Source organism: Hipposideros armiger, unplaced genomic scaffold (assembly GCF_001890085.2).
Source record: "Hipposideros armiger isolate ML-2016 unplaced genomic scaffold, ASM189008v1 scaffold_18, whole genome shotgun sequence".
NCBI classification, from domain to species: domain Eukaryota; kingdom Metazoa; phylum Chordata; class Mammalia; order Chiroptera; family Hipposideridae; genus Hipposideros; species Hipposideros armiger.
In genome coordinates, this window is record NW_017731368.1 from 4,761,687 (window position 1) to 4,788,471 (window position 26,785).

Genomic DNA, 26,785 nt, shown 5'->3' on the forward strand with positions numbered 1-26,785 from the left:
CTTGGGAGAAGGGGCACAGGCTTTGGCCTGGGTTATTCTAATCCAGTTTTTACTGGCTTTGAAAATGGGATAAGAGAACTTCCCTCCTGAGGTGAGGGTTAAATAAGATAAAGAACATTTGGTGGCGGCCGGCTGGCTCAGGTGGTTCGAGTACGGTGCTCAGAACACCAAGGTTGCCGATTCGATTCCCACATGGGCCACTGAGATGCACCCTCCACAACTAGATTGAAAACGACTTGACTTGAGCTGATGAGTCCTAGAAAAAACACTGTTCCCCAATTAAGTTAAAAAAACCCCAAACATTTGGCATTTAGTGCAGTGCCTAGCACACGGGAACCCCTCAACTAATGGGGTGGTTACAAGCTTCCAATTGGCTAGCTAGGGCTTGGGCTGCCTCCCCCACCCTCTTCCCAACACCACAGAGGTGTGTCACTGAGAGAGAGCACACAGTGGTCCCAGAGAGGCCCAAGGAAACCAGGGCCCCTCAGGCCTGGGCCAGGCCCCACTTGTCACAGGTCATGTCTCACCAGAGTGTGGAGGCTTGGATTTCTAGCTTGGGAATTTGCTGCTTGCCCCTAACACCTGCTCATTCCATGCGTCCCTTCTCTGGCCCCATCAGAATTCCATGGTCTCTCTTGTACTCTGACAAAAGCTGTCTGTGAGGTCTCCAGGATTCCTTTCCCCCCTCACCCACCTAGCCTCCACACTTCAGCCACGACTACGTGTCACAAACATGGGTTACATATATTCTGTGGCCGAACTCCTTCGCCTGGCATCAGGTCCTTGGTAACTGGACAATATTTCTCTAGCCCCTTATTCTACTGCTCCCCACACCCATTCCACACTCCCCAGAAACGTCTCACCACTCTGCACAAGCCACAATCTTTCTCTTTTATTCACTTTCCTCCTCCTGACCATAAGAGATCCAGGCTCATCGCAGAAAATGTAGGCAATGCAGAAAACTCTAACCACATAATACCAGTTGTACTTGTTATTTCCTTCCGGTCTTTTCTACGCACGTACATTTAAGAAAACTGGGCTGTCTGTGCCCACCATTTAATTTTGTAGTTTTGCATTTTTCATTTACTATTTTGAACATTTATCATCTCACTAAATATTCTTTACAATATGATTTTTAGTGATTACATAATACTCCACCATGTCGTAATTCAATCATTCCCCTATTGCTCATCACTTGGGTTATTTCCAATGTAAAATAACATTGACAAGTACATAAATCATTGTCAAAATACTCATGTTTAGGATAGCTTTCTAAAAGTGGTATCATTGTATTAAAGCATATTAAAATTCTTTTTAAAATGGTTGAGCTTCCCCTAAAATGATAATGGGTTGATATGGTTTAAAATGTATAAATAATGACAGGATAAGGGGCACAAATTCCTAGAAGATGGAAAGCGGATGAGGTGATAACTGAGGAAGTTGGCTGCAGGGAATAACAGCTTGGAACACTTGCTGAGGGCAACACAATGGAAGGCGGTAGCTGGGCTGCCCTGCCAATCCTCAGAGCGACTTGGCACTGGGAAACCCAGGTACAATGAAGGGTGCGAGGAGAAGTGGGCCTCAAACCAAGGGCATTAACCGGACGTCTGTGCTAACCCATGACTCCCTTCTCTCCCACTCCTAGAAAAGCATTTATAGCATCCAATCCCCAGATAAAAACATCAGAGGATTTTTTGCTAAAGAAATAGCAGAGCACCAGACAAAGGGTCTCTGAGTTCGGGCATTTAGAGGTTTCCAGAAAAACAGCTTGCTCTCTACGAATCATTTTAGAGGGAAGCCTTTTACTAGGCAAATCCCACTCCTACAGAGGTCTAATTTGGGCTTTCAATACATACACACAGATCTAGGTATGTATGAATCACAACGTATCTGAGAGAATCTCCAATGAGAGTAAACAGAGGGGAAGAAGGAATCGGGAAGGGACGTGGAGGGGGTGATATAATTTAGGTGACAGGAGAGACTTTTAAGAAAACTCTTTTAATTAGATACTCTGATTTAAGAGGCATCTCTAAAATGAGAATAGTATGCTACAAAAAAGGAACAGGAAACAAGGCTCTTAGAAATTAATTACCACCCCCCCCAAAAAAAAATCACCAGAAAGGTTGAAAAATAATCAAGATACTCTCCCAGATAATGGCACAAGACAAGGAAATGCAAAAGAGAAAGTAGTTGGGGATCAATTTAGAAGGTCCAACATTTGATTGACAGGAATTCCAGAAAGCAAACAGAAAAAAATATATATATATATATGGAAAGGGAGAATTGTCACATAAATAACACAGCAAAATGTCCAAGAGTACAAGTACCTGAGTCACTAAATTGAGAAAACCCACTGAGTGCATTAGGGAATTGAGTATGTTAGGGATAAAGAGGAGACTTTAAAAGCTTCTGGCCATGGGGGCGGGGAAGCAGATCACAGTAATGAAAATTCTATTTATTGATTGTCAAAACAATAAGAATCCAACTGGAGTCAGACATCACAAACTTCTAGGAAAATTTTTCAATCTAGAATTCCAGAGCCAGTCAAACTACCAATCCAGTGTGCCGGCCGAGTTTTTTATATATAAGCACTCAACAATTTTGCCTTCCACAAGTGACTTGAAGATGTGCTCTAGTAAAATGACGGAGTAAATGAAGAAAGAGGAAGATGGGGAATTCAGGACCCAACAGAGCGCAGTGCAACTACAGAACAGTAGGCAGGAAGTTGACCAAGGACAGACTAGCGCAGGAGGCTGGAGGTCTCAGGAAGGGAAATACAGAGGGAAAATTAGGGTTCAAGAGTAATTGGACGGAGAACTTGAAAATAACTGAGGATGTGATCAAAGCAACCAGTACAAGGGGCAAAGAAAGGCAACTAGAACCTCCACTAAACACAAAACGCTGTTTCAAAAAGGAAACATAATCACAATAAGCTGCTCAGATCTGCAGTGAACAACATTTACTCGGTCATAACGATAGTCACGCTGTTTATTTTCAACTTTTAGAACTAATCAATAAACAAGGCATAAAAGACCAACTATGGTTACAGAACAGAATTCAAGAATGATCAGACTTGACATTGTCAGAGGCAGAGATGTGGAAAAAGGAAGGAGAAAGGGCAGGGTGCACCCTACATCTTACAAAAGGAAGAACTGGGATACTGTTTATAGTTAATACAATAAAAACTAAGTATGTCAATATAATAAATAATTTATTTTTTTCCTGATTATAAAATTTTTGCTCCTTATAGGAAATATGATAATTACTAAAAAAAAAAACACCAAAACTCTTTTAACCACCCATAATTCTATTATCCATAGGACCTGGATTTGAGCCTAAGCTCTGCAATTTACCATCTAGTGAACAAGTCACTTAACCACTTCCTTATATTTCCTTCAGGTGATTTATCTAGATACTTTTTAATAGTATATAGTATATGTAACAACAACATGATAACTGTACTATATACACAATTTTGAATCCAGATTTTTTTCACTTTACAGCATAAAGTAAAACTGGATACACATGTCGTGCTCTTCTAGGCTTCTAAATATACTTCTAAATATGCTGTCGGCCACAGGGCAGTCAGAGGTTTCCCAGGGATGGGGCTTGAACCAAATCTTACAAGAAACCTAAGGTTAGGCTAAGTAGGCGGGGCTGGGTGGGGAGTGACTACAGGCCCCTAAGACGGGGGTGTGGGGGGGTGAAGGCACACGGAAGAGCAAGCAGGTGCCTTGAGGCTGCAGCCAAAGGTGCAGAGGAAGTGAAGAGGAGGTTGCAACGACTATGACAAGCTTAGTAAATGATGTTAAGGGATCCAGACATTTCCCATACAAGCCATTAGAAGAGGGTTGGCAGAGCTTGTTTGCTCGCACCCAGGATCTAGCACCATGCATGCCACGAAGACAGTGCCTAATAAATATTTTCATAATGAACGTATAAGAGGCCAGGACTACCTCCTGGGTTTCCAGTCTGGGTGCCAGATGCCACAATTTGCTGAGGGAGGGGAAGCAGCAGAAGCAAGGTTGAAAAAGGTATGTGTCTGGGCAACATCTTAGACTCGTAGTCTCACCTCGTTTTTTTAAATGTCACTGGTGATGAATAGCGCATCTCCAGGTGAGACTTTAGGCCCTAGACGATCCATGGGTTGGCCTCAGGGAGGTGTATGTCCCTACAAATGAGCACGAAACTGAATATGCAATCTGCGTTTCTCCAGGAGAGGCTCCACAGCCTCCATCAGATTCTCAAAGGGGCTGGGACCCCAGAAAAGTTAGGCACATGGATGGAGAAGCAAGTGAAGAAGTGACAGATGTGGGACGAGGACAACCGCCTAAGCAAGAAGAGAGGGCCAGAAGACAGAGGGAATATGAGCTTTGCCCAAAGACACCTCTTCCTGAGCCTGGAGGATTCATGGCAATTGTGTTTGAGAACGGGGTGTGTGTGTGTTCTGCCGCTGCTCCCAAAGCACACACATGACTTCATTATCACTTTCGCATCACTGAGCTCCACTTAATAAACATCTGCTGGTCTCACCTGAGGGTGAGGACAGGCTTCGTGGCTCTACCCTTATTGCCCATCACCAGGCCTGGCCTGTCTGACAGCTCTTGGCAACTTATGAAAATGGGCCTCAAAGTTCCCATCCACTTCTAGCAAGACCAGCCAAAGGAAAAGTGAGATGACCCCAAGGAAAAGGAGAACCAAAGCCAACTCTCACAACAAGGGGTAGTCACTTGTGGGTGGTAATTCATTGTGAGGGCTGGAATTGGACTGGGAGGGAAAGTCATTAGTTGGGTAAGGATTGGATCTAGGAATCCACTAGGCTCACATGCTTTGTGCAGGACCGGGGTCCTGTCCCTGGGTGCAGGTTTGTGGAATCCCAGATCTGGAGATGAAACACAAGCAGAAATGCAAAGTCACTTTGCTGAATGAGGAACATAAATGCAGGCTATGTAAAACGGTTTGCTCATATAAATATTTGATACAGTCACTTAAAATACAAATAAAATAAGTTAGGTCACAGAATCTTAACAGCCAAGGCTTGGCAGAGGCACAGGACCCCCCAGAGCAGCCACCATAGAGAGCGTCCTGTTTTGCTGGGACCACAGAGAACACTGCATATGAAGACCCTTATACTCGCCCTCCCCCTCTGGTCACACATATTCTTGCTTCACAGGCTTTATTTCACTGCAGGGGCTCATTACCTTGGTTGCACATCGGATCCCCTCCAGAGTTTTAAAAATACTGAGGCCTGGGGAATAAAAAAAACTTTTAAACAGCCCTAGGTGATTCTGACATGCAGCCAAGGTTGAAAACCACAGCTTTCCTGCAAGGTTAGGTCACTGATTCCCAGCCTAGCTTTCCATCACAATCACCGGGGTAGTTTTTCTGAACTACCTATGAATGAGTCTTTAGCCAGGAAATTACAACCATCCGTGACTGAATATTCAACCCTGAGGATGAATATACGACGTGAAGCTAAAACAGTTTAACTGTCTTAATGCTCATAAATCTCAGCCGGTAGCTTTCAGAAACATACACAGCTGGCCTCGTGGTCAAGGTCACAGATTTTTCCCAAATCTTCAGACCTGCTCTCCCGCTCTCTTGAGCTTCCTGATCATGCAGGAGGAAACCCCTAACTTGTTCCTACTCTCAGCAGAGACGCGGTGTTATCTCTGGGTCTCTCCACCCCCAGACGGGGGGACAGGAAGAGTCACTGTTGGGTGAGTGAGGGCAGAGCATTTTTGATTCTTACTTTTGAATCCAATTGATTTCTTGTGTTTGTGTCCTTACGATTTAGAGTGAAACTGCAAAAAGAAGTTGCACATGCTTTGATGAAAGACTACAGTTGAAGGGAAAAAAGAGGGAATTAGTAAGCTTTCTTGTGTATGCCTTCTGCATGTGAAAGCGCTCTGTAAACTACAAAACACTATGCTGATTAATATTTAATCTTGTAGACATGAGACGATAAAGCATGGGACTTCTGCATGAGTCGCACCAAACTGCGCTTCACCACATATGGCATTTATGATAAAAGCTCTTGCGTGCTGAGGGGGTGGTGGTGGACAGACCCAGAAATCAGACTTAAATTCCAGTCTCAGATTTGCTGCTTGCTGGTCACACTGCCTAAGGCACACCCCAAAATCTGTCATCTCAGCTTCCATACCTGAAAATGAGAGCACATACCCCATGTCAGGCTCTCCACAGATCTGGGTGGGGATTACAGGTGGTTAGACAAGCAGCATGGCAGAAAGAAGAGAATCTGGATTTAGGTCTTGGATTTAAATACAGGCTGTCGCTTGTTACACGGCCTTGCTTTAAATGACCCCTCTCAGGTAAATGCGGCAAACACCTCTTTCGATGTTATAAAGATTCAGGTAACGATCTATGTGGAAGTATGAGTTAAGTACTGGGTGTCATGATTCCATACAGGCAGGTACACAAAGAATAAAGTTCTCTATAAATACAAGGCAATATTATTACATAGCTCTACCTATTGCATAGTTTTATAAATAATTTTCCAGGAGTAAAGGCTCAATGGTAACAAACGTATCTTACCTTAGCCAGTTTCTTCATCCTTCTAAAAGTTTTCATATTCCAACACCTTTGAATTTCTCAAAAGAACAAATTAAGACCTTAGGAATCCCACTCTGCCTCTTCCCTCTCCCTTCCTTTCCCTCTTTGGTCCTCTCAGAATGAGAAGGGCTCCATTCTGTCTTCTAAAGACCTTCCAGAAAGTGAGAATGACACCTAAATGAGCCCACTGGCTGGGCCCAGGCAGAATGAAAGCCAAGAGAACGTGGGCAGGCCTGTAGGCAAGCTGTATTCTTTGACTCCTCTATCTGGGAAGGGGGCTGTTAGGGGCACCTCACGCAAATGGAATGCAGTGGGAACTGGGGCTTACGTTGGTGATCTCAGCAAATGAACACAGCCCAGCAGCATTTGCGGCCCGAGGGTGTGGTCTCCATTAGTCCTCAAGTGCCTGGCCATGTAGACTGGGGAATGGTCGCAAGGGGCTCGTCAGAGGTTCCCAGGGCTGTCCCATACCAAGGTTCATGAGGTATAGACAATAAAGGAGACAGTTGTTTCCTACTTCTGTCCATTTTAGGAGCAGTAAATGGTTGACAGGTTTAACAAAATACTTTTTAAATGAGCTATGTAATGGAAAGCTTATAACTGTTCATAGGTGAGTTGCTGGGGAATTGCTACCTCGAGTGGTTTCCTTTACTAGTCACTGCTTACCCCAAAATACTAGGACACAGGGTTCAAAGCTCCCGAATTTCATCAGGCAGAACTATACCAGTAACCTGCCTGCTGCTCAAGAAATTACTTTTTAAAAAACAAAATTTAGTTTAAAAATACCTTTCCCCAAATGGGACCTTTATCACTTAGCTTTGTATGACCCATTTCTAAGAAAGCCACATTCTATATCAGACAGCGTGACCACTTAGGGTCGAGCTAAAAACAAAGTCCTTGCTTTTAGGTGCTTAGTTTTCATTTTCTTTAAATTAGCCTCTGAAACGCTTGTGTTTTGTGCTGCACTCCTGAAAACCGTTATTTTTAAGGACATAGGAGGCCTCACTCTTACAAAGGAGGAAGCAAAGAGGTCTACATTAGAGGGGCAGCAGGCACGGCCAACGCCTGGAGGCCTTCCTCTTCCTCGGCGTGTCACTCAACAAGGTGGGTCCGGTGGTGGCGCATGAGGTGCGAGTTAGAAATGAAAGCAGCCCCACACCGCTCACACTCGTAGGGCTTCTCCCCAGTGTGAGTTCTCTGGTGCACCGTGAGGCTCGACCTCTGCCTGAAGGCCTTGCCACACTCACTGCATGTGTAAGGTTTCTCCCCATTATGGATTCGCTGATGAATGAGCAGGTACGAGCTGCAGGTGAAGGCCTTCCCACACTCATTACACACGTAAGGGAGATCCCCGCTGTGAATCCTCTGGTGCACAATAAGGCAGGAGAGCTGGCTGAAGGCTTTCCCACACTCGCTGCAGTCGTACGGCTTCTCGGCAGTGTGAATTCTCTGGTGCACGATGAGGTGTGAAAAACAGCTGAAGGCCTTCCCACACTCTTTACACTCATATGGCTTCTCACCAGTATGGCTTCGCTGATGCACAATCAGGTTTGCGCTCTGGGTGAAGGCTTTGCCACAGTCGTTACAGGCGAACGGCTTCTCCCCGGTGTGGATCCGCTGGTGCACAATGAGGTTTGAGCTCCGGGTAAAGGTCTTCCCACACTCGTTACATTCGTAGCATTTCTCTGTGATGTGCACTTTCTGGTGCCGGGCAAGCTGTGAGCTGTAACTGAAGGCTTTCTCACATTCACTGCACTTAAAGGTTTTCTCTAAGGAGTGGATTTTTTGATGGACGGTCAGATTTGAACTCTGAGTGAAGGCTTTCCCACATTTTGAACAAACATAGGGCTTCTGGCCAGTGTGGATCCGCTGATGCACCACGAGGTTTGCGCTCTGAATGAAGGCCTTCCCACACTCACGGCACTCGAAGGGCTTCTCCCCGGTGTGGATCCGCTGATGCACCACGAGGTTTGCGCTCTGACTAAAGCCTTTCCCGCACACGCTGCATGTAAAAGGCTTCTGCCCAGGCTGGCTTTTCGGGTTCTTGACAGGGCCAGAACTAAGGCTGTCTCTTTCCCTAGATGTCGGATATTTCTGGTCTTCCTCTTCTTTGAAGCTTTCAGGAACGTGACAATCCTTCACTGTCACTTGTCTGAAGTCTTTCTTTTCCCTCTTAATTCTCTGCCTCTTTAACAGGGTCCCCTTTTCACAGGCTTCTCCTAACTCAGGTCCTTGAGGGCCAATTTTCTGGGTTCTGCCAGGTATCATGAAAGGTTGTTCTGCTTCATCACATATCTCAGTTTTGGGAACCAACAGCTGTGGGTTCTTGGTTTCGGCAGCTGAGACGACAAACAGAAAATACAACTGTTAGCGTCTTCTGACCTAGAAAATGAACAGGATCATGAAGTTCCAAAAGTAAGTGACTTCAGTGTCTGTAAAATGGCTCCATCAGAGGAAAGATTCCCCTCCCATGTCACCTTGCCTCTGTGGGTCCTTCTGCCTGTCTGTGACTTCCCCACGCCTAGAGCAGGGTCCACTGACTCAGGGTCTTTCTAGCACCTCCATTCCACTTAACTCCATTAGACACTTAACCCACCTGCTCACGCCAGGGAAGGAGTCTCCAGACAGGCCTCCTCCTGACTGTGTGATGACTGACGTCACAATTAAGGCCGGTTATGGAGGACACCAGTCCCTCCCCAGACTTGCCGCTTACCACAGACACTTAGGGTGAGTTGACTTACAACTCATCAGCTAATTAAGGAGATTCCCTACCTGTAAACGAAGATCTAGGCAACTCAGGCTTTTGTGCATGAAGATGCTGGATAGCAAAGGGAGGCTAAGCATGGACAGAAAGGACCACAGCGGCTAAAAGCATCCGAAACATCGAGAGGCGATGTAGCAGAGAAGCTAAGAATATGAATTCTGGAGCCAGTCGGCCTGGTTTCAAATACGTGCTCTGCCACTTACCAGCTGCATGAGTCTGGGCTAGTAACTTAACATCTCTGTGCCTCAGTTTCCTTACCTCTAAAACAGGGACGATAACAATATCTACCTCCTAAGACCATGAGATGATTAACTGAGTTTCTCTATATCCATTGCTGAGAGCAGCCATGGAGCACAGGAAGTGGATCTGGGAGTGTACGCAGTGACTTTCAGCCTGACCAGTGGGCTGTGGGGCACAGTGCCAGAAGCCAGGGATGAACTTTGGGGATGCGAGTGGCTATGGTGATAGAGGGCAACACTAAAGGGGACTAAAGACGAACGTGAACAGAGTGAGCACCTTACCTCTTGTGTCGAGGAAACAGCCTAGCCTTGTGTCAGGGAACGCTGACCTTTTTGAGTTAAGTGTGAGACATGGTGTAGCCTGCTCCATAATGCCAAAAAATATGAGAACACCAGAACCTCTTGAAGTTTTAAAACTGACTAGTCTTGGGGTGACCGGTTAGCTCAGTTGGTTAGAGTGTGGTACTGATAACACCAAGGTTGCTGGTTCGATCCCCACATGGGCCACTGTGAGCTGCGCCCTCCCTAAAAGAGTCAACTATGCCATTGTAGCGTGAAAGCAATGTGTAACCAATGACCATGGCTGTTCCCCAATAAAATTTTTTAAAAACCAACTTGCCTCTCCCAGTGTTTATTTAAAAAAAATTTTTTTAAGTGTGAAATACTCTGATTTTTTCTTTGTATAATTTCATGTCTCTTCTGCTTTTCTTTTTTAAAAAAAGATTTTATTGGGGAATTGGGGGAGGGAAACAGCGTTGGGGGAATCGGGAAAGGGGAACAGACAAGTTGCTGTTCTTTTGTTCTTCAGTCTAGTTGTGGAGGACATCACTTCACTGGCCCATGTTGGTATTATCATTGCACTTTTCCTGGGTGAGGCAGTCGCTCGCCGACCATTGGACAGTGGCTCACAGCAGCTCACACTGGCTGCCAGCCACTCACGGTAGCTCATGACAGCCCACTCAGCAGGGGCTGCAGCCTACACCATCGCCAGCGACTCACGGCAGCCTAGCTCAAGGTTGAGCTGTTGTTCACCATCTTAGCTGTAGAGGGCGCAGCGTCACTGGCCCTCATGTGGAATCTGAACCGGGGCCCTGCTGCTCAGAGATGGTGTCCCAAGCCAACTCCTAACCAACACGCCACTCGGCCTGCCCTTCTTCTGCTTTTCTTTTGTTCATTACATTCTTTTCATTTATGTTCCCTGCTATTCTTTATCACCTACATCTCACCTTACCCTTCTCCCTTCTAACATCTCCTCTTTTTTCCACCTCCTCCTTCTTTCTTTTAGCTTCCCACCACTAACACTGGGGATCCCCACCCCCCACCAAGCATCTCTCCAACAGAAAAAGCCCAGAAATACTTTAGCTCATAGCCTCCCTCCCTCCCAACCTCACTCCCACCTTTCTTACTGTCAGGGTTAGAATATTAGAAAGACATGAAAGATAAAGACCAATGGGTATTACTGAACCAATTAGATCCCAATAACAGAAACAATTCCTCATGTTTGCATAATGCTTTCTGTTAAAATTATTACAGAACCAGGTACAACTGTAGCCTAAAAGGTCTTAACACAAGTGGCTATTTAACAGTTTAATCACAGGGATGAAATAAGAGTTAGAGTCTTGGCAAGTGACCAAGGGAATTGAGGCCAATTCTGTATGCACAAACTCAAACCTACTTGAACGATTAATTAGCAGTAACCTGGGACCTGTTAACCTTGGCTTCTTTGCGATGGTCTTTTTCCTTTTTTGGATCTTGTAGGATTACTGTAACTTAAGGAAAGTACAGAAATAAACAAAAACTCATTTGTGATCAACTAGAGCATAGACACAGTAGTAAGTTCTGAAATCAATACTTTTGATTTTAAAAGAAAAATCAAAAGAAACTTTCTTTCATTTAAAAAAAGAGTTCTGAAACGCTATATGAGTCTGCCACCTTAGCTGGTAACTGTATTCTGAGATACGAAGGGTAACCTGATTTAGTAAATTGGTAAGTCCAACTCACTAGATTTACAAAAGCTGTGTGTTTATCAAGATTTTATTTATAAGATATTGTAAGTCTGCCTACTTAGGTGTTTGAAATGTTTTAAAGAACTAGAGATATATTAAATTTGCAATTTAATGTAGTTTTATATTTTTTATTTAAGGAAATTGGCATATAGGTGGAATTAAATGTTTAAAAAAGTTTTAAAAATTTAATCTGTAAAACTTGAAGCTTACCTAAACATGAATTAAAGTAAAAGTACAAGTGTTCTCATTTTTACATAACTATTTCTAGATGTATAAATGAAATAAAAATAAGTTATGCTTAAAGGCGTAAAAACTTGGTTTTAAATGTATAAACTTCAACAAATTCAACATTAATTAATATATAGGAAATTGCAGATAAACTCTCTCAGACTTTAAAAACGCAGTAACACGTCAAAATTTCCAAAGCACTTTCATGTGTATGATTTTATCATCAAAACGAAACTGCTCTCCTTCACTGGTGTGGAAGCTAAAAAAGTACAAGTTATGTCTTACTCAGTGCTGTCTCCCCAGCACTGAGCAAGCTGCCTAGCATACAGGAAGCCGACCCCCAAGAAATCCTGGATTTATTGAATGACTGCACCCCCGTTTACAGAACAGGAAATGGAGGTTGAGAGAGAGAACGGGTTTCCTCAAGGTCACAGAATTATCAGAGGCAGCGCAGCAGCTATGCTCAGGTCTCTCTTAATTCTTAGCGCTCGCTGTTCCCACTATTACCTGCTGCTGTGGACATGGCCAGCAGCGCACAAAGTAAGTCTTGGCCGGGAGGCAGAGAAGGGAAACAGGACATTCCTGATAGATGGGTGCAGTTGTTGGAGTTAAGACAATGAATGACTGATAAGCAAGGAAACAGAAAAGAAGTGATACACAGGAATGCACCAGAGAGACCAGAACAGAAAGCAGAAAGTGGGGAACAGAAGCTGTGGACAGTCTGGGGAGTAAGTATAAAAGAGACAAGAAAATAAACAATAGAGACCCTAAGCTTCCCCACCACACTGGTTTAAGAAAGTGACTTGGGCCACAAATGCCTGAGGAATTGGCTAGGGAAAAGAGTGGGTTCAAAATATTCAGGCTCAGCCCTATACCAGGTTAGACTCACAACATGAGTGCAAAAGGAGCCTCGGCAGTGATCCAGGGATGGCTGCCATAGCACAGGACTCATGGCTACCAGTCTTGACCCCCAGTTACACATCACTCCAAAGGCAAGCTTCCGCCACTGCTAGTCAGACATATAGAACATACTTCCCTTTCCTGAGTCCCAGGTGACAAGCCACTAGTACCCTCCATGAAGACCCAGCTTTGAACATCATCACAGCTGACACCACTTCTCAAAACCTTCTCAATTTTGCACAAAGACCTATGAAAACAGAGCATCTCCAGGGCATTTTCTCAAAATCACCACAAAAGTGGAGCCTTCCTACCTTAGCGAGCGTCTCTTGCAGGCTCAGCAATCTACGATAAACACAAAGTATATAACAAGGGCATGTATCTACATGTGTAAATAGATATGAAACCTGCTGAACAGTAAATGTAATTAAAAGGTGAACTTGGAGTGCATCTGTGTTTGAGACTGTGTACAAAATGAGCCATTTCCCAGAGAAACACACATGCATCTTTCAGCATTCCTCTATCCGGCTCTCCCTGACACTTAAAACACCTCAATATTCTCTGTTGCTCAAGCTAGGAGACCAGAACACCAGTCTCTGAAAAGACTTTGAGAAATCCCAGTGGTCCAATTCTGAATCAGGGGGTTGAACCTTACCTAGAGAGGTCATGTTCCCATGAGTCTCCAGTATCTCGCTCTTGGCCACAGTCGCTGGTGCCGAGCAGCTGCCAAGGACTGAGGCAGCAGGCACGTCCTGCGCTGCTTTCAGGATGACCGCCATGTCCCAGAACATCTTCGGACCCTAGAGACAAGCAGGCATAGGTGGGCTTAGAAGGGGACTGTCGTGGGGGGTCAGGTGTGATGATAGCTTTTGAGGATGAGAACATAAGTACCTATTCCTGGAGGCCATAAAACCAACCAACCCAAATCCCCAAACATTAAAAAATAAAAAAATTTTAAAAAAGGAAAAGGAAGGCAGTCGTCCTGCATCCCCAAGATGAGTCAGGCAGAGAAGCCAGCCTGCCACCGTCTTGGTTTCACCTCACTGCCCACTCTAGCATCCAAACCTAACCTGCCAGTGGGTGCATGACAGGGTGACAGCACGGGGAGATTTTCCAGAGTAAAATTTTCAGAGGTCTAAAGATCAAAGATCACATTACAGAGAGGCTTTGGGGAACCTCATCTGGCTAGTGATGGTAAGGGGAGAGTTTGAAAACATTAAGGACCACGGTACAAAGTACAGGCTCATCACTCAAAGTGTGGCCTGCAGATCAAGAGACTCGCCATCACCTGGGAGCTTGTGAGGCAAGCGGAATCTCAGGCCACCCCCCAGGCCTTCTGAATCAGAATCTGTATTTTAAGAAGGGTCCCCCCCCCCTCCACCCCCCACCCTGCGATTCCTATGCATGTTAAAGTTTGAGAAGCATAGGTTAGAGTTATCAAATCCTAACTGGAATCACCTGAAGAATTTTGAAAATTACAGAAGTCTGGGATGCTGATGTCACTGGAATGGGGTGTGGCATGGGCGTCACAATTTTATAAAAAGCTCCCCAGGCAATTCTGTGAAGCAGTTTGAGCCACTGGTTTATAGAAAGCACGAAAGGTCACTTCAATCAGAAGAGGATGTTTCTGTCATGTTCCAAAGGACTAAAGCTCAGCGCCACAGTTAACCAACACAACTCAGGTGTGGACACAGAGGGGCCGTGTCCCCTGTGAAACCACCTGAGGTCTTCAGGTTTCTCCTCCCCCTTCCTCCAGCACCACGATTTACCTTCTCCTCCCGTTCCGCTTCATCGAGGCCCGTCTGGGGATCCTCTGCAGGAGCCCAGACTCTGATGTTCCCAGAGTGTACTTGTTGGCCGGATGCCTGACCTAGGAAGTTTTCTTCCCCTTCCTCCTCCTTTTTCACTGTCACTGGGCCCCAAGGGGCCAAGGCCATGGCTTCTCTCAAATCTGTGGTCATCTTCTCTGCTCAGCAGGGGAACTCCTACAGCTGGGGGCTGCCCAGCAGAGGTCAAGCCCCATCTAATCTTGAAGTTAAAAGTTTCTTCTTGAGTTTCTTCCCAGGGCCAGGATGAGTATTGTCTACTGAGAAATCAGAAAACACTGTCAGCACCGAGCAGGGGTTTGCCTGGATGCCACTAAGTCCCTTGGCCACTTTCCCCAGTGCCCAGGCAGCGGCCAGTGCCACACAGGGTCTGCTCTACTTCTCCCTCATTGGATGGCAGGGGTTGGACGGTAAACATGTCATTCTCTCCATTATAATTACATTCCAAACAGCTTTATATCATGTCTATTGATTATTTTCCTGATGATAAAATTAGTGTCTCTATTGTAAAAACTTGAAAAATACAGAAAATGATTAAGAAAAATCACCCCCGAGATAACCACTGTATATTGTGGAATACACGATTTCTTTTAAGGGAAAACCTCCAAGCACAATGACAATTAGGACAACTTACACTTTTTGTTTTTAACTACGCAGAAACATATTTTTCACAATTATCTTTTTTTTTTTTAAGAAGGGACATTACAACACAAAGATTTTAGTGTCAAGGTTAAACAACAGAATGAACAAAAGAATCTCAAGGAAAAGCCTGGGCACCTAGATACCAACATGATAGGAGTGGTGATCTCTGGGTGAGGTACTGTTGAGGTTCTTTTTGTTTGATTTTTACATTTTCCATTTCTTCCAACTGTCTGGTGAAACCAAATATTACTCTTCAGATAAAAAGGTTTTTTCATGATGACATTCTTCACTTATCATTTTTACCAGCTACACAATAACCCATGGTGTTGATTAACTGTCATTCTCACTGAGAAAGGATTAATACAGAAATATACAGAATTAAATATGTGACCCCCACACACACGATAATTAGTTATCAGTCTACTTATCACTTTTCTCTGCACGTCCATACATGTATGAACACCTTCATATTCACACATATTGCTTATTTTTCCAGAACACACGTTAGATCATTCATGTACCCTGTTCAGCAACCTGCACTGTTTGTTTTTTGAACTAAATTTCCATATTTCACAATAGTCTTAGGAAGACGTTTCATACATACATACAGAGCTCTCTCATTCTGGCATGGCACTCTAAATTATACCTGTAATCTACTTAACCACTCTTTATTTATGAACCATTGCTTTAGTAAAAGGAGTTTTGTTTCCAGTTACTTTCTTAATAATAATAAATGTTAAAAGTTTTTCTGTGCAAACAGAATAGAAGGATTACTGGTTGAAGAATTTTATGGTTGACATGTATTGCTCAACTGCTTTCTAAAAAGAACACACCAAATCACACCACCACTAACTTACCAGTCCCTTTACCATAGCTAAGCCAGCAGATTTTTGTTGTTTTTTAAAAAGTTTGTGATAAAATCATCTTACCATTCTTGTTGATTATGAAGAGACTGAAAGTTTTCTATTCCCCTTTACATGCTTTATTTGAAAACAAGTGCTAAATTTGACTAACTCCCTTTTTGCTGCTACTGAAGTGATCGTATGCTTTTTCTGACATGCTAACTTACTGGCAAGTTACTGTAGCTCATACACTGAAATTTCTTGAGTAATGCAATACTTTCGTTCCTGCACCAATTTTATTTCTGGAGGATTGTTCTCTCCTTGACTAGCCGAATTCTACCAGGTAGGAAGGCCCGTAACACTCGTTTCACCTGTGTCTACGCAAGATTGGCTCCTGTCCTGTCATCAGACGGCTGATCAAACTCAAATCGGCCTCCAGCCCCAGACGCCACCGAGTCCCCTATCAAGGACTTCCCTTGCAATGTCCTTTCCGTATTCCCAAACGTGGCAACCCATCTCATCGGCCTCCAGGGCCCAAGCAGTCCTGTTCTCCGGGTACGCCTGGCCTCTGGGGAGGTTCGTGTCCAGCCTCCACCAGGCCAGGCCCCCGGTGGGCGACAGCCGGGTTTCCGAGGTGGTGGGGCGCGGAGCCACCCTGGGACAGACAAGGCTGGGGTCCCCGAAGGGAGGGCGCGCCCGCCCGACCCTGGGATGGGCCCTCCCGCGCCACGGACGTTCGCAACCAAGCCCGCCAACCCCGCTCGCTCACCGCGCGCCGCAGAGGCCCGGCCGCAGCTCGCGGGCTTCGGAGCAGAAGGCCCGCAGGCCGGGACCCCTGCGCCTGCCGGCGCGAGAACAATGACCGGACAGGAAGTGCCTCGGGATGGGCTTCCGGCTCCCCAAGTCTCCAGGCCGGCCTCTCTAGGAATCTCGGAGGTGTTTTCCTCTCGATGGGTGTCCAACATCGCTCCGGACCAGGGACGGGAGAAAAAACGCTTAGCCGGATGCCGGCGGCCTTGTGGCCCTGAGGCGCGGGGAGCGGGGCATTCCCAGGCTGGGCAGGGGCAGTTAAGCAAGGCGCGCACGCGGGAGCCTGAAGCTACAATGCATTAATCTGCAGAAAGCCCTGTTAATTTTGCTCCAAACGTTTTATTTTGAAAATATCAAACGGTACAGGAAAGTCTGAAAGGTACAATGAATACCTGTATCCTCTATCTGGACTCAACAACCAACACTTTGCTACGTTTGCCTTATACTATACATACTGGAAAACATTTTTTTTTAAGTTGTAAACATCAAAACACTTCATTCCAAATACTTCATTATTTATCATTTAATAAGAATGTCCTCCAAACTAACACCATGATTAATTCCCTAATATCACCTAATAGCCAGTCATATTCAAATTTTCCCAACTGTCCTAACATATATATTTCATAATTTTGTTTTTCCAAATCAGTTTCACACACTGCATCTGGTTATGGCTCTCTAGTCTTTTTTTTTTTCCCCCCACTTTTTATTTTGAATTTATAGGTTCACAGCAAGTTGAAAAGATAATACCCTTCACCTAGTTTCCCCCAACAGGTACATCACATAACTATAGTTTGATATAAAAATCAGGAAATCCACATTGGTACAATGTGTGTGTGCTTCTATTTTCTATCACGTGTAGATTTGTGTAACCACCACAATCAAAAGATACACAACTGTTCCGACACCACGAAGGTCTCCCTAGTGCTACCCCTCCCTCTTCCCCTGCTCCCTCCCACCATCCCCAACCTCTGGCAACTGTTTCTCATGTCTATAGTTTTTTTGACATTTCAGAACATTAAACATGATAGAAATGGAATCATATAGAAATGACCTTTTGAGATTGGATTTTTTTCACTCAGCATAATTCTCTTGAAATTCACTCGAGTCACTGCAGGTAGTGATAGATTATTCCACTTTATTACAGAATAATAAGCATTCCATCGTATAGATATACCAGTTTGTTTTAACCACCTGCCGAAGGATATTTGCATTACCTACAGATTTTGATTACGAATAAAACTGCTATGAATAGTCATGTACAGGTTCCTTTCCTGTGAACATAAGTTTTTGTTTCTGGGATAAATGCTCAGGAGTGCAAATACTGGGATTTAGAAGAAACTGCCAAGCTATTTCTCAAAATGGCTGTGCCACTTAACATTCCTGGCAACATGAGATCCAGTTTCTCCACATTCTTGCCAGCACTTGGTGTTAACACTGTTTTTTATTTCTTTGTTTTAAGGTAGTCTGACAGGAAACTTGCATTTCCCTAATGGATAATGATGTTGAACATCTTTTCATTTGTTTATTTGCTGTCTATACTTTGGTGAAATGCCTGTTTGTGTCTTTTGCCCATTTTCTAATTAAACCTATTTATTAAGTTTTGAGAATTCTTTATATAATTTAGATACAAATCCTGTATTGGATACACGATTTCTAAATATTTTCTCCCAGTATGTAATGTCTTTTCATCCTCTGGAGAGTCTTTTGAAGAGCAAATTATTTTGATGAGATCCAATTTATCATTTTTTCCTTTTATGGAGCATGCTTTTGATGTAAAGAGTTCTTCACTTGGTCTTAGTTCCCAAAATTTATTTTTTTGCCTATGGACATCTAATTGCTCCAGCAGCCTTTTCTGAAAAGGCTATCCCTCCTCTACTGAATTACTTTTGCACCTTTGTCAAAAATCAATTGGGCATTTGTGTGAATCTATTTCTGGCTTACTATCTTATGGCTCTTTCTTAACTTTTAAAAACAATCTCATCTACTTTTTATTCCTCTCACTATGAAAAATCTCACAAGTTTGTACAAAAGCAGAGAACAGTACAGTGAACCCTCAAGACTCCTCCAGCTTCAACGATTATCACCCCTCCCTTTTTCATCATCTTTTTGAAGAATCCAGTGCAGTCTTCTTACACATTATCTCACGTTCTGAATTTGTTTCTCATGGTGTCATCTGTCTTGTTCTTGTGCCTCCTGTATTTCCTATAAACTGGCAATCAGGCCCAAGAAGCTTGATAAATTCAGGTTATGCTTTTGTCTTATTGCATCACGAGGAGACTCACTATGTGGGTTTCTCAGTCTTGGTGGTGTTGCATTTTAGTTGGCTAAGAGGTAAATGCCAGCCTTCACCATTGTTAAAGTACATCTTTCCCTTTGTAATTATTACATAATCCAGGGTGATTCTTCTACAGCATGGATATAAAGCATTTTCACATTCATGACCTCATAACAACTTTGCGAGGTAGATATTCTTCCTCCTGTTTAACAGATGAGGAAACCAAGGCTCCAAGAAATGAAGGCCTTTGTCCAAGGAATGTTCAACACCTGACTCACACTCAGGTCCTAGCACTTTTAACCTTGGGCCCCTTCCATTTTTCACTCTTGGCTACCTTTTATTCTAAAGAGGAACCAGCCCTCAAGGAACTTTGGGGTTGAATTAATAATAGTTATTATAATCAACATAACACTTCAACACTACCACTATAAAAAAACACAATCCTGACATTAAGGTATTTATAGCCTAGCTGCAGAATTGGAGTTTTGAGAATTACAACATAAAATTATCAACTCAAGAAAATAGGATGAATTAAACTTACAAATGTACAAAAGGGCACACGCTTAATGAATGATTGGTTTAGAGCGAGTAATGGTAATGGGCCTGACTGCCCAGGGGTGGATACTGAATTATTAGGTCGTCGGAAAAGTCATGACGTGTTTTTCTGTTTTTCGTTGCAAAAATGCGTCATGACTTTCCCGACAACCCAATAGTTTAATCAGAGTTTGAAGGGCTTGGCTCTGTGTGAAAAATGTATGTAGTTGAGTGCTGGGACAGAATGTTGTTTTTTGAATAACAAGCTGTCGCATGTCAGCAATGAAGCAATGTTGATTAGAACTGAGAATGACAGTGGCAGGGATAATCAGCTCAGGGGATGGGGTAAGGACTTTTCCCTATGAACAAGGAAAACAACAGAGGACTGTCCTTCCATTTTGACACTCTACCATCCACTAGGTTTTAAATTCGAAGGTTGATAAATTGTTTTCCATGTATTGGTGTTAAGGGCTGGGCATATAATTTCCCATAATAAGCCAATATTTTTACATACAAACAAAACAGGCATGTTATCTATTAACTCCCTTAAGCATTTTTAAAGCTATATTTTGAAAAAATCGTCTTAGAGTGCTAAATTGCAAAGTTAGCTATCCACCATACTTCCTCTTACTATAAAAATGAATACCTTTTGAGGTTCACAGAGTCCTAATATTGACTTAATGAACAAACATTACATTATACCATGTTCTAGCTTTTGACTATACCTCTTTTATCCAACTTTATTGACAACTAAATTATTTCATAAAGTACTTTCACAAAGATCCTTTCATTTAATCCTCATAACAGTCCTTTGAGGTAGGCATTAAGTCAACATTTGACTGACGGAGAAACTGAGGCTTAGAGGCTGAGTTAATAACATCACATAGCTAGTAAGAGAAAGAGCCAGGATTGAAACCTAGGTCCTCTGATTCCAAGTCCAAACTCTTCCTAAGTGGTCCTCAAACAGCAGATTCTTGCCCACCCAGCTCCATGTCTGACATGTCTCAATCTTACTGTCTATATAGACTTTCTGCAGCAGTGATGTTGGCTTTCAAGTGTACAATATACACACTTTTAGAAACAACTCCCGCTTTTTAAAAAAAGTATTTTTTCTATTGTTTACAACTGCATGATTGCATCTTATAAGACATAAACCCAGTCTCTTTTGAGTCCTCAATTGCACCAAGGTCTCTTTCTACGTCATAACAAATGGTTTAAAACAGAGTGCCCTTTAACAAGAATTTGGTTTGTTTTTGAGTCTTGAAAGTCTAGATTAACTGTCTCCCACATTCAATTCACTTGTCTATAAAAGGGGCAATCAAGAATTTTTTTCCTTATAAGAACCATATATTGCATTTCTCCAACAGTTACTTAACTAGGCAGGAATTCTATTCCAATTTTACATATGATACTAGATTTTCTGAATCTCTATATTGGGCTCACTGGCACTTTGAAGCCAAGAGAATTCCTCCATGGTATGGATTTTTTGTTGAAGATGAAGGTTTGACGTCTGAGAGAATTCTTTATCAGACTCATCATATTCACAGAATTTTTCATCTGTATGAATTTTCTGATGTACAGTAAGGTTTTTTCTTTGCCTAAAAACTTTACTACAATCATTACAGCCATATGGTTTCTCCCCTGTGTGGATTCTCTGGTGGCCAACTAAATTCCTCTTAGAAGTAAAAGACTTTCTACACTTGTCACACTCATATGGTTTTTCCCCAGTGTGCATTCTCTGATGTACAACAAGGTTTTTATTCTGACTAAAGTCTTTTCCACACTCATTACATTTATAAGGTTTCTCTCCAGTGTGGATTCTCTGATGTACCATAAGATTTCTACTAGAGGTGAGGACTTTTCTACAAATATGACATTCGTAGGTTTTTTCCCCACTGTGAATTCTTTGATGTTCAATGAGGTTCCTGTTATAAGTGAAGCCTTTCCCACATTCGTTACAAGCATAGGGCTTCTCACCAGTGTGGATTCTCTGATGGGCTATAAGGTTTGAGCGGTAACTGAAGACTTTCCCACAGTCACTGCATTTATAAGATTTTTCCCTTGTGTGAATCCTCTGATGTCCAATGAGGCTTTTCTTCAGAATGAAGCATTTACCACACTCATTACACTCATAGGGTTTCTCGCCACTGTGGATTCTCTTATGTTCAATGAGGTTTCTGTTAGAACTGAAAGCTCTTCCACACTCACCGCATTCAAAGGGCTTTTCCCCGGTGTGGATTCTCCGATGTACCAGCAGGCTTGAATTATAACTGAAAGCCTTGCCACAGTCCTCACATTTGTAGGCTTTTTCCTGTGTGTGAAGTTTCTGATGGACCATGAAACTCTTGCTCATAATGAAAGTTTTCCCACACTCACGACATTCATAGGGCTTCTCCCCATTGTGGAGTCTCTCGTGGTCAATGAGATTTCTGTTAGAACCAAAAACTTTGCCACAATCTTTACATTCATAGAGATTCTCTCCAGTGTGGAACCTCTGATGTAAAATGAGGCTTTTCTTCAGAATGAAAACTTTCCCACACTCATTACATTCATAGGGCTTTTCCCCATTGTGGAGTCTCTGATGGTCAAAAAGATAAGCACTCTGAGTGAAGGCTTTCCCACATTCAGTGCATTTATAAGGCTTCTCCCTGCTATGCATCCTCTTATGGTCGATGAGGTTTGACTTAGAATTGAAAATCTTCCCACATTTTTTACAACCAAAGGTCTTCTTTTCTGTGTGTACTCTCTGGTGTAAGAGGAGGCTTTTGCTTCGAATGAAAACTTTCCCACATTCTTTACATTTGTATGGGTTCTCTGAACTGTGGAGTCGCTGGTGGTCAGCAAGGTAAGTGGTCTGAGCAAAGGTTTTCCCACATTCCTCACATTTATAGGGCTTTTCCCCAGAGTGGATTCTCTGGTGCAGAATGAGGCTCTTCTTCAGGATGAAAGCTTTCTGACACTTGTTACATTTATAAGGTTCTTCCCCTTTGTGGAGCCTCTGATGGTCAATGAGGTAAGCATTCTGAGAGAAAACTTTCCCACATTCATTACATTTATAAGGTCTCTCCCCAGAGTGGCGCCTTAGATGGATAATAAGGCCTGAGTGCCTATAGAAGCCCTTTCCACACTCCTTACATTTATAAGGTTTCTCCCCAGTGTGGATTCTCTGATGGTTTAGAAGGTAAGCACTTTGAGAGAAGGCTTTCCCGCATTCGTTACATTTATAAGGTTTCTCCCCAGAATGGTTCCGTAAGTGCATTAGAAGACTTGAACGCTGAATAAAGCCTTTTCCACACTCCTTACATTTATGAGGTTTCTCACCGGTGTGGATTCTCCGATGATTTATAAGATGGGAGATTTTATTGAAATGTTTACAACATATATCACATTTATAAAACTTCTTTCCTTCAGTACCCATTAAACTTTCAGAAAGAGATGAACCTAAAGTCAAGCCTTCTCCAACTTCCTTCCCTTTTTGGCCTCGTTTTTCTGGTGGAGTTCTTTTCTTCCTGTCTCGTTCATGGAGGGAACCTTTCTTCAGGGCCTCTCTTTCCCTCGCTTCATTTCCCCACTGAGTTGCCAAAACTTGCCATTCATGCTCTTTCTCAAAGTCAAGCACCTGGGGAATACCTCCTTGAAGTCTTTTTGATGTTCCTTTCTGAGAATCTGCTCTTTGAGATATGCTTGACTTTGATGTCACCTCCACATTCTCAGTCATGGTCTCCCATTCTAGTGAAAGGAATTAAAAATGCAAATGTTACCAAGTCCCCATGTTAGTGAGAGCAAGATCTTCAAATGATTTTAAAACAAGCTCGAAGGATACGCTTTAATATGCATACAAAAGGAAGAAACTGTTCATGAAATGAAGGTACAAAGCAAAATGCTACACGGATGGAATGTTGCACGTGGATTAACAGACTCACTATGAGACACTTATAATCTCTTTGTCTTCAGTGAGCAGATGGAAATATATAAATGATGTTGGAAAAAAAAGATGCAAGGAAGGAGAAAGAAAACACAGGATTTTATATCGGTGGTTCAGACCTGAGGCTCAGGAAGCTGGATGGAACATGAAGAATCATTTGACTTAGAAAGCACTGTCTTTTTATTTTATTCATGCTAGGAAAAAGGGAACTCTAAAAGAAAGAAAATGAGCCTGAAGACTTTGAAAGGCACTATTTAATTTTGAAGAGTCAAGTACATAAACACTTTTTAATTACTTAAAAGCATCAAGCTACAGGAATAAAATCCATTAAAAAGCAACTTAATGCTTAGAATTCATCTATAACTCCTACTATTCCTTTTAAAAATTGAGAAATGGAAATTTTAAAATTCATTTCACAAAAACATCAGGCCTAGGTGATTCCATCACTTAATTAGACCTAAAAGGTAAGAAAAGAAATATAGAATGAAAACAAAAAATATAGAGATTAAAAAACATGAAAACATCTAAAAAATAATAAGGCTTAACTAGTTAACCTCCAAGGTCCATTTCTACTCTCACATTCTCAAAATTTTTTAAATGTGAAATCATTTTTTTGGAAATGTTTTGGAAGCTTACTATCGCCATCTAAATGTGAGAAAAATTGTTAACTAGTTCCCCAAACTATCTAATAAATGAAAGTATGTCAGTAATAGTAACATTGTCTTCTACCACAACACTATTCTCCTATCTAAGCAGAGAGAAAAGTGGGGCCGGCTGAGTGGCTCAGTTGGTTAAGAGCTCCCTCAAGAGTTTGGGCTCTGCGCAACAGCAGTTCGATGCCCGGCCTGAGCTGAGCTGCCATTAAGCTGCCAATAGGTAGCAGGATGGCTCAGCTAATAAATAAATAAATAAATAAATAAATAAATAGAAAAGACAGAGAAAAGGAGTGAATTTTTTCATTATGAAATGAGATAAAGTAATAATGAGATAAAGCTTAAAGACGTTTCATTAAGCTAATGAGAGGGTGCAGATGGAAAACATCTAATTAATGTTAATTTGAACTGCATTCTTAGGTCAGGCCCTCATATCTCATCTCAACTGCCCCTCTTTCTGGGATTCGGGCAGGGCTATCAATCATACTACCCTACTTCCCTTGCCTGTGCGGATGGGCATGTGTCCTAGGACAATCCAGTTTACTTTAGTCTCCTTGACCACAGTGATTGGGTCAAGGACTGTTTCACAGTTTAAAGCAGGATGCTGGTGGAAAGGAGGGTTCTCTTCTTTTAAGGAAGTACAAGTGCTTTAAAGAAGTAGAAGTGTTGCAAGTGGTTAAACTGAGTTGGAAAATAACTAAGAAATTAGCAACTCTTGTATACACTGTAGCTAATAAAGGGGTTAAATTATCTGAAATTTTACTATAGGAATCAGATTACATATGGGCCTGTCAGAATGCTAGGAAGAAGCTGGTTACTTTCTGCAATGTTTATTGAAACCTGCAAGAAACATATTTTTCTGGTTTCACTTCTTTTCAGTACCCTTTGTGCCCCTGGACACTAGCCACAGAGAATTACATGCAGGTAGCCAAACATGTCATGTTTTCACTTGCTTCTCTATCACTGCCCAGGGCCTTTTCTCTTCCTGAATTTCTCTTCCTCTTCCCAACTCACTATATGCCCTATACAGACACCCTTAAAAAGTAAGCACAAAAGTTACCCCCTCTGGACATTACCATTGACCTTACAGAAATAAAAAGGACTCTAGGAAATACTATAAATGATTCCATGGTAATAAATTGGACAACTTAAGACAAAATAGGCAAATTCCTAGAAAGACACAAACTACTAAAACTGACTCAAGAAGAAATAGAAGGGCTGGCCAAGTGGCTCAGTTGGTGAAGAGCATGAGCTCTGAGCAAGAGGGTCGTCGGTTCGATTCCCACGTGGGCCAGTGAGCTGCGCCCAAGCTGAGCTACCGCTGAGATGGTGAGTGCACATGCTCTTAGCAGCAAGGTTGCCGGTTTGCTCCCCGCATGGGATGATGGGCTACGCCTGCCTGCAACTGAGATTGAACATGGCACCTTGAGCTGAGCTGCCCTGGGCTGCCAATGGGCAGCCAGATAGCAACTGGACTTGGAGCTGAGCTAGTTGCACCCTCCACAACTAAGACTGAGGGACAACAGCTTGGCTGTTCCCCTTCTCCAATTCCCCAATGCTGTTACCCTTCCCCAATTCCCCAATCTTTAAAAAAGAAAGAAAACTAACAGAGACACTTCTTCCTTTAAAAGAAGATGAAGAAGGAGAAGGAGAAGAAGGAGAAGGAGAAGAAGGAGAAGAAGGAGAAGGAGAAGGAGAAGGAGAAGGAGAAGAAGGAGAAGAAGGAGAAGAAGGAGAAGAAGGAGAAGAAGGAAGTGAAGAAGGAGAAGGAGAAGGAGAAGAAGAAGAAGAAGGAGGAGGAGGAGGAGGAGAAGGAGGAGAAGAAGAACTAGAGAATCTGAATAGTTCTATACTAAGTAAAGAAATTGAATCAGTAATCAGAAAACTACCCACAAAGAAAAGCACAAGCTAAGGTTGCTTCACTGGTGAATTCTACCAAACATTAAAAGAATTAATACCAATTCCACAATCTCTTCCAATAAATAGAAGAGGTGGAAATACTTCCCAATTCATTCTTTTTTTTTTTTTTTTAGCTGAGCCATCCTGCCACCTGTTGGCAGCTCAGTGGCTGCTCGGGGTGGGCCAGGACTCCAACCGCTGTTGCTCAGAGCTCAAACTCTTGAGCGAGCTCTTAACCAACTGAGCCACTAGGCCGGCCCCCAACTCATTCTATAAGGCCAGTACTACCCCAATACCAAAACCAGACAAAGGTATCACAAAAAAGAGAAAAGTACAAATATATCATATGAATACAGACATAAAACCCTCATCAAAATACTAGCTAACTGAATCTAGCAACACATAAAATAAAAAATCATACACCATGACCAAGTGGGATTTATCACAGGAATTCAAATGTAACATCAGATAATCAATTAATGTAATACACCATATCAATAATATAAGGGACAAAAATTACATAATCATTTCAAAATATGTAGAAAAAGTATTTGGCAAAATCCAAATACTTTTCATGATAAAAAGACTCAACAAAGTAAGAATAGAAGGGAACTTCCTCAACCTGATAAAGGAAGGACACCTACAAAAAATCCAAAGCTAATGTCATAC

The 26,785-nt window shown here is 42.7% G+C and overlaps 1 protein-coding gene across 12 annotated transcripts in view; it reads right to left on the bottom strand.

The window, feature by feature from the left end:
- Window positions 1-2,914: 2,914 nt before the first annotated feature.
- The window catches only part of LOC109376882 (zinc finger protein 197), a 36,877-nt gene continuing 13,006 nt past the window's right edge, over window positions 2,915-26,785 (bottom strand). For 2 of the 12 annotated variants that reach the window (XM_019633039.1, XM_019633044.1), the window contains one exon: window positions 17,522-23,368. In XM_019633039.1, the coding sequence (XP_019488584.1) occupies window positions 21,051-23,368 (2,318 nt within the window). In that variant the 3' untranslated portion in view covers window positions 17,522-21,050. The other 10 variants (XM_019633071.1, XM_019633053.1, XM_019633060.1 and 7 more) reach the window with 10 other exon arrangements.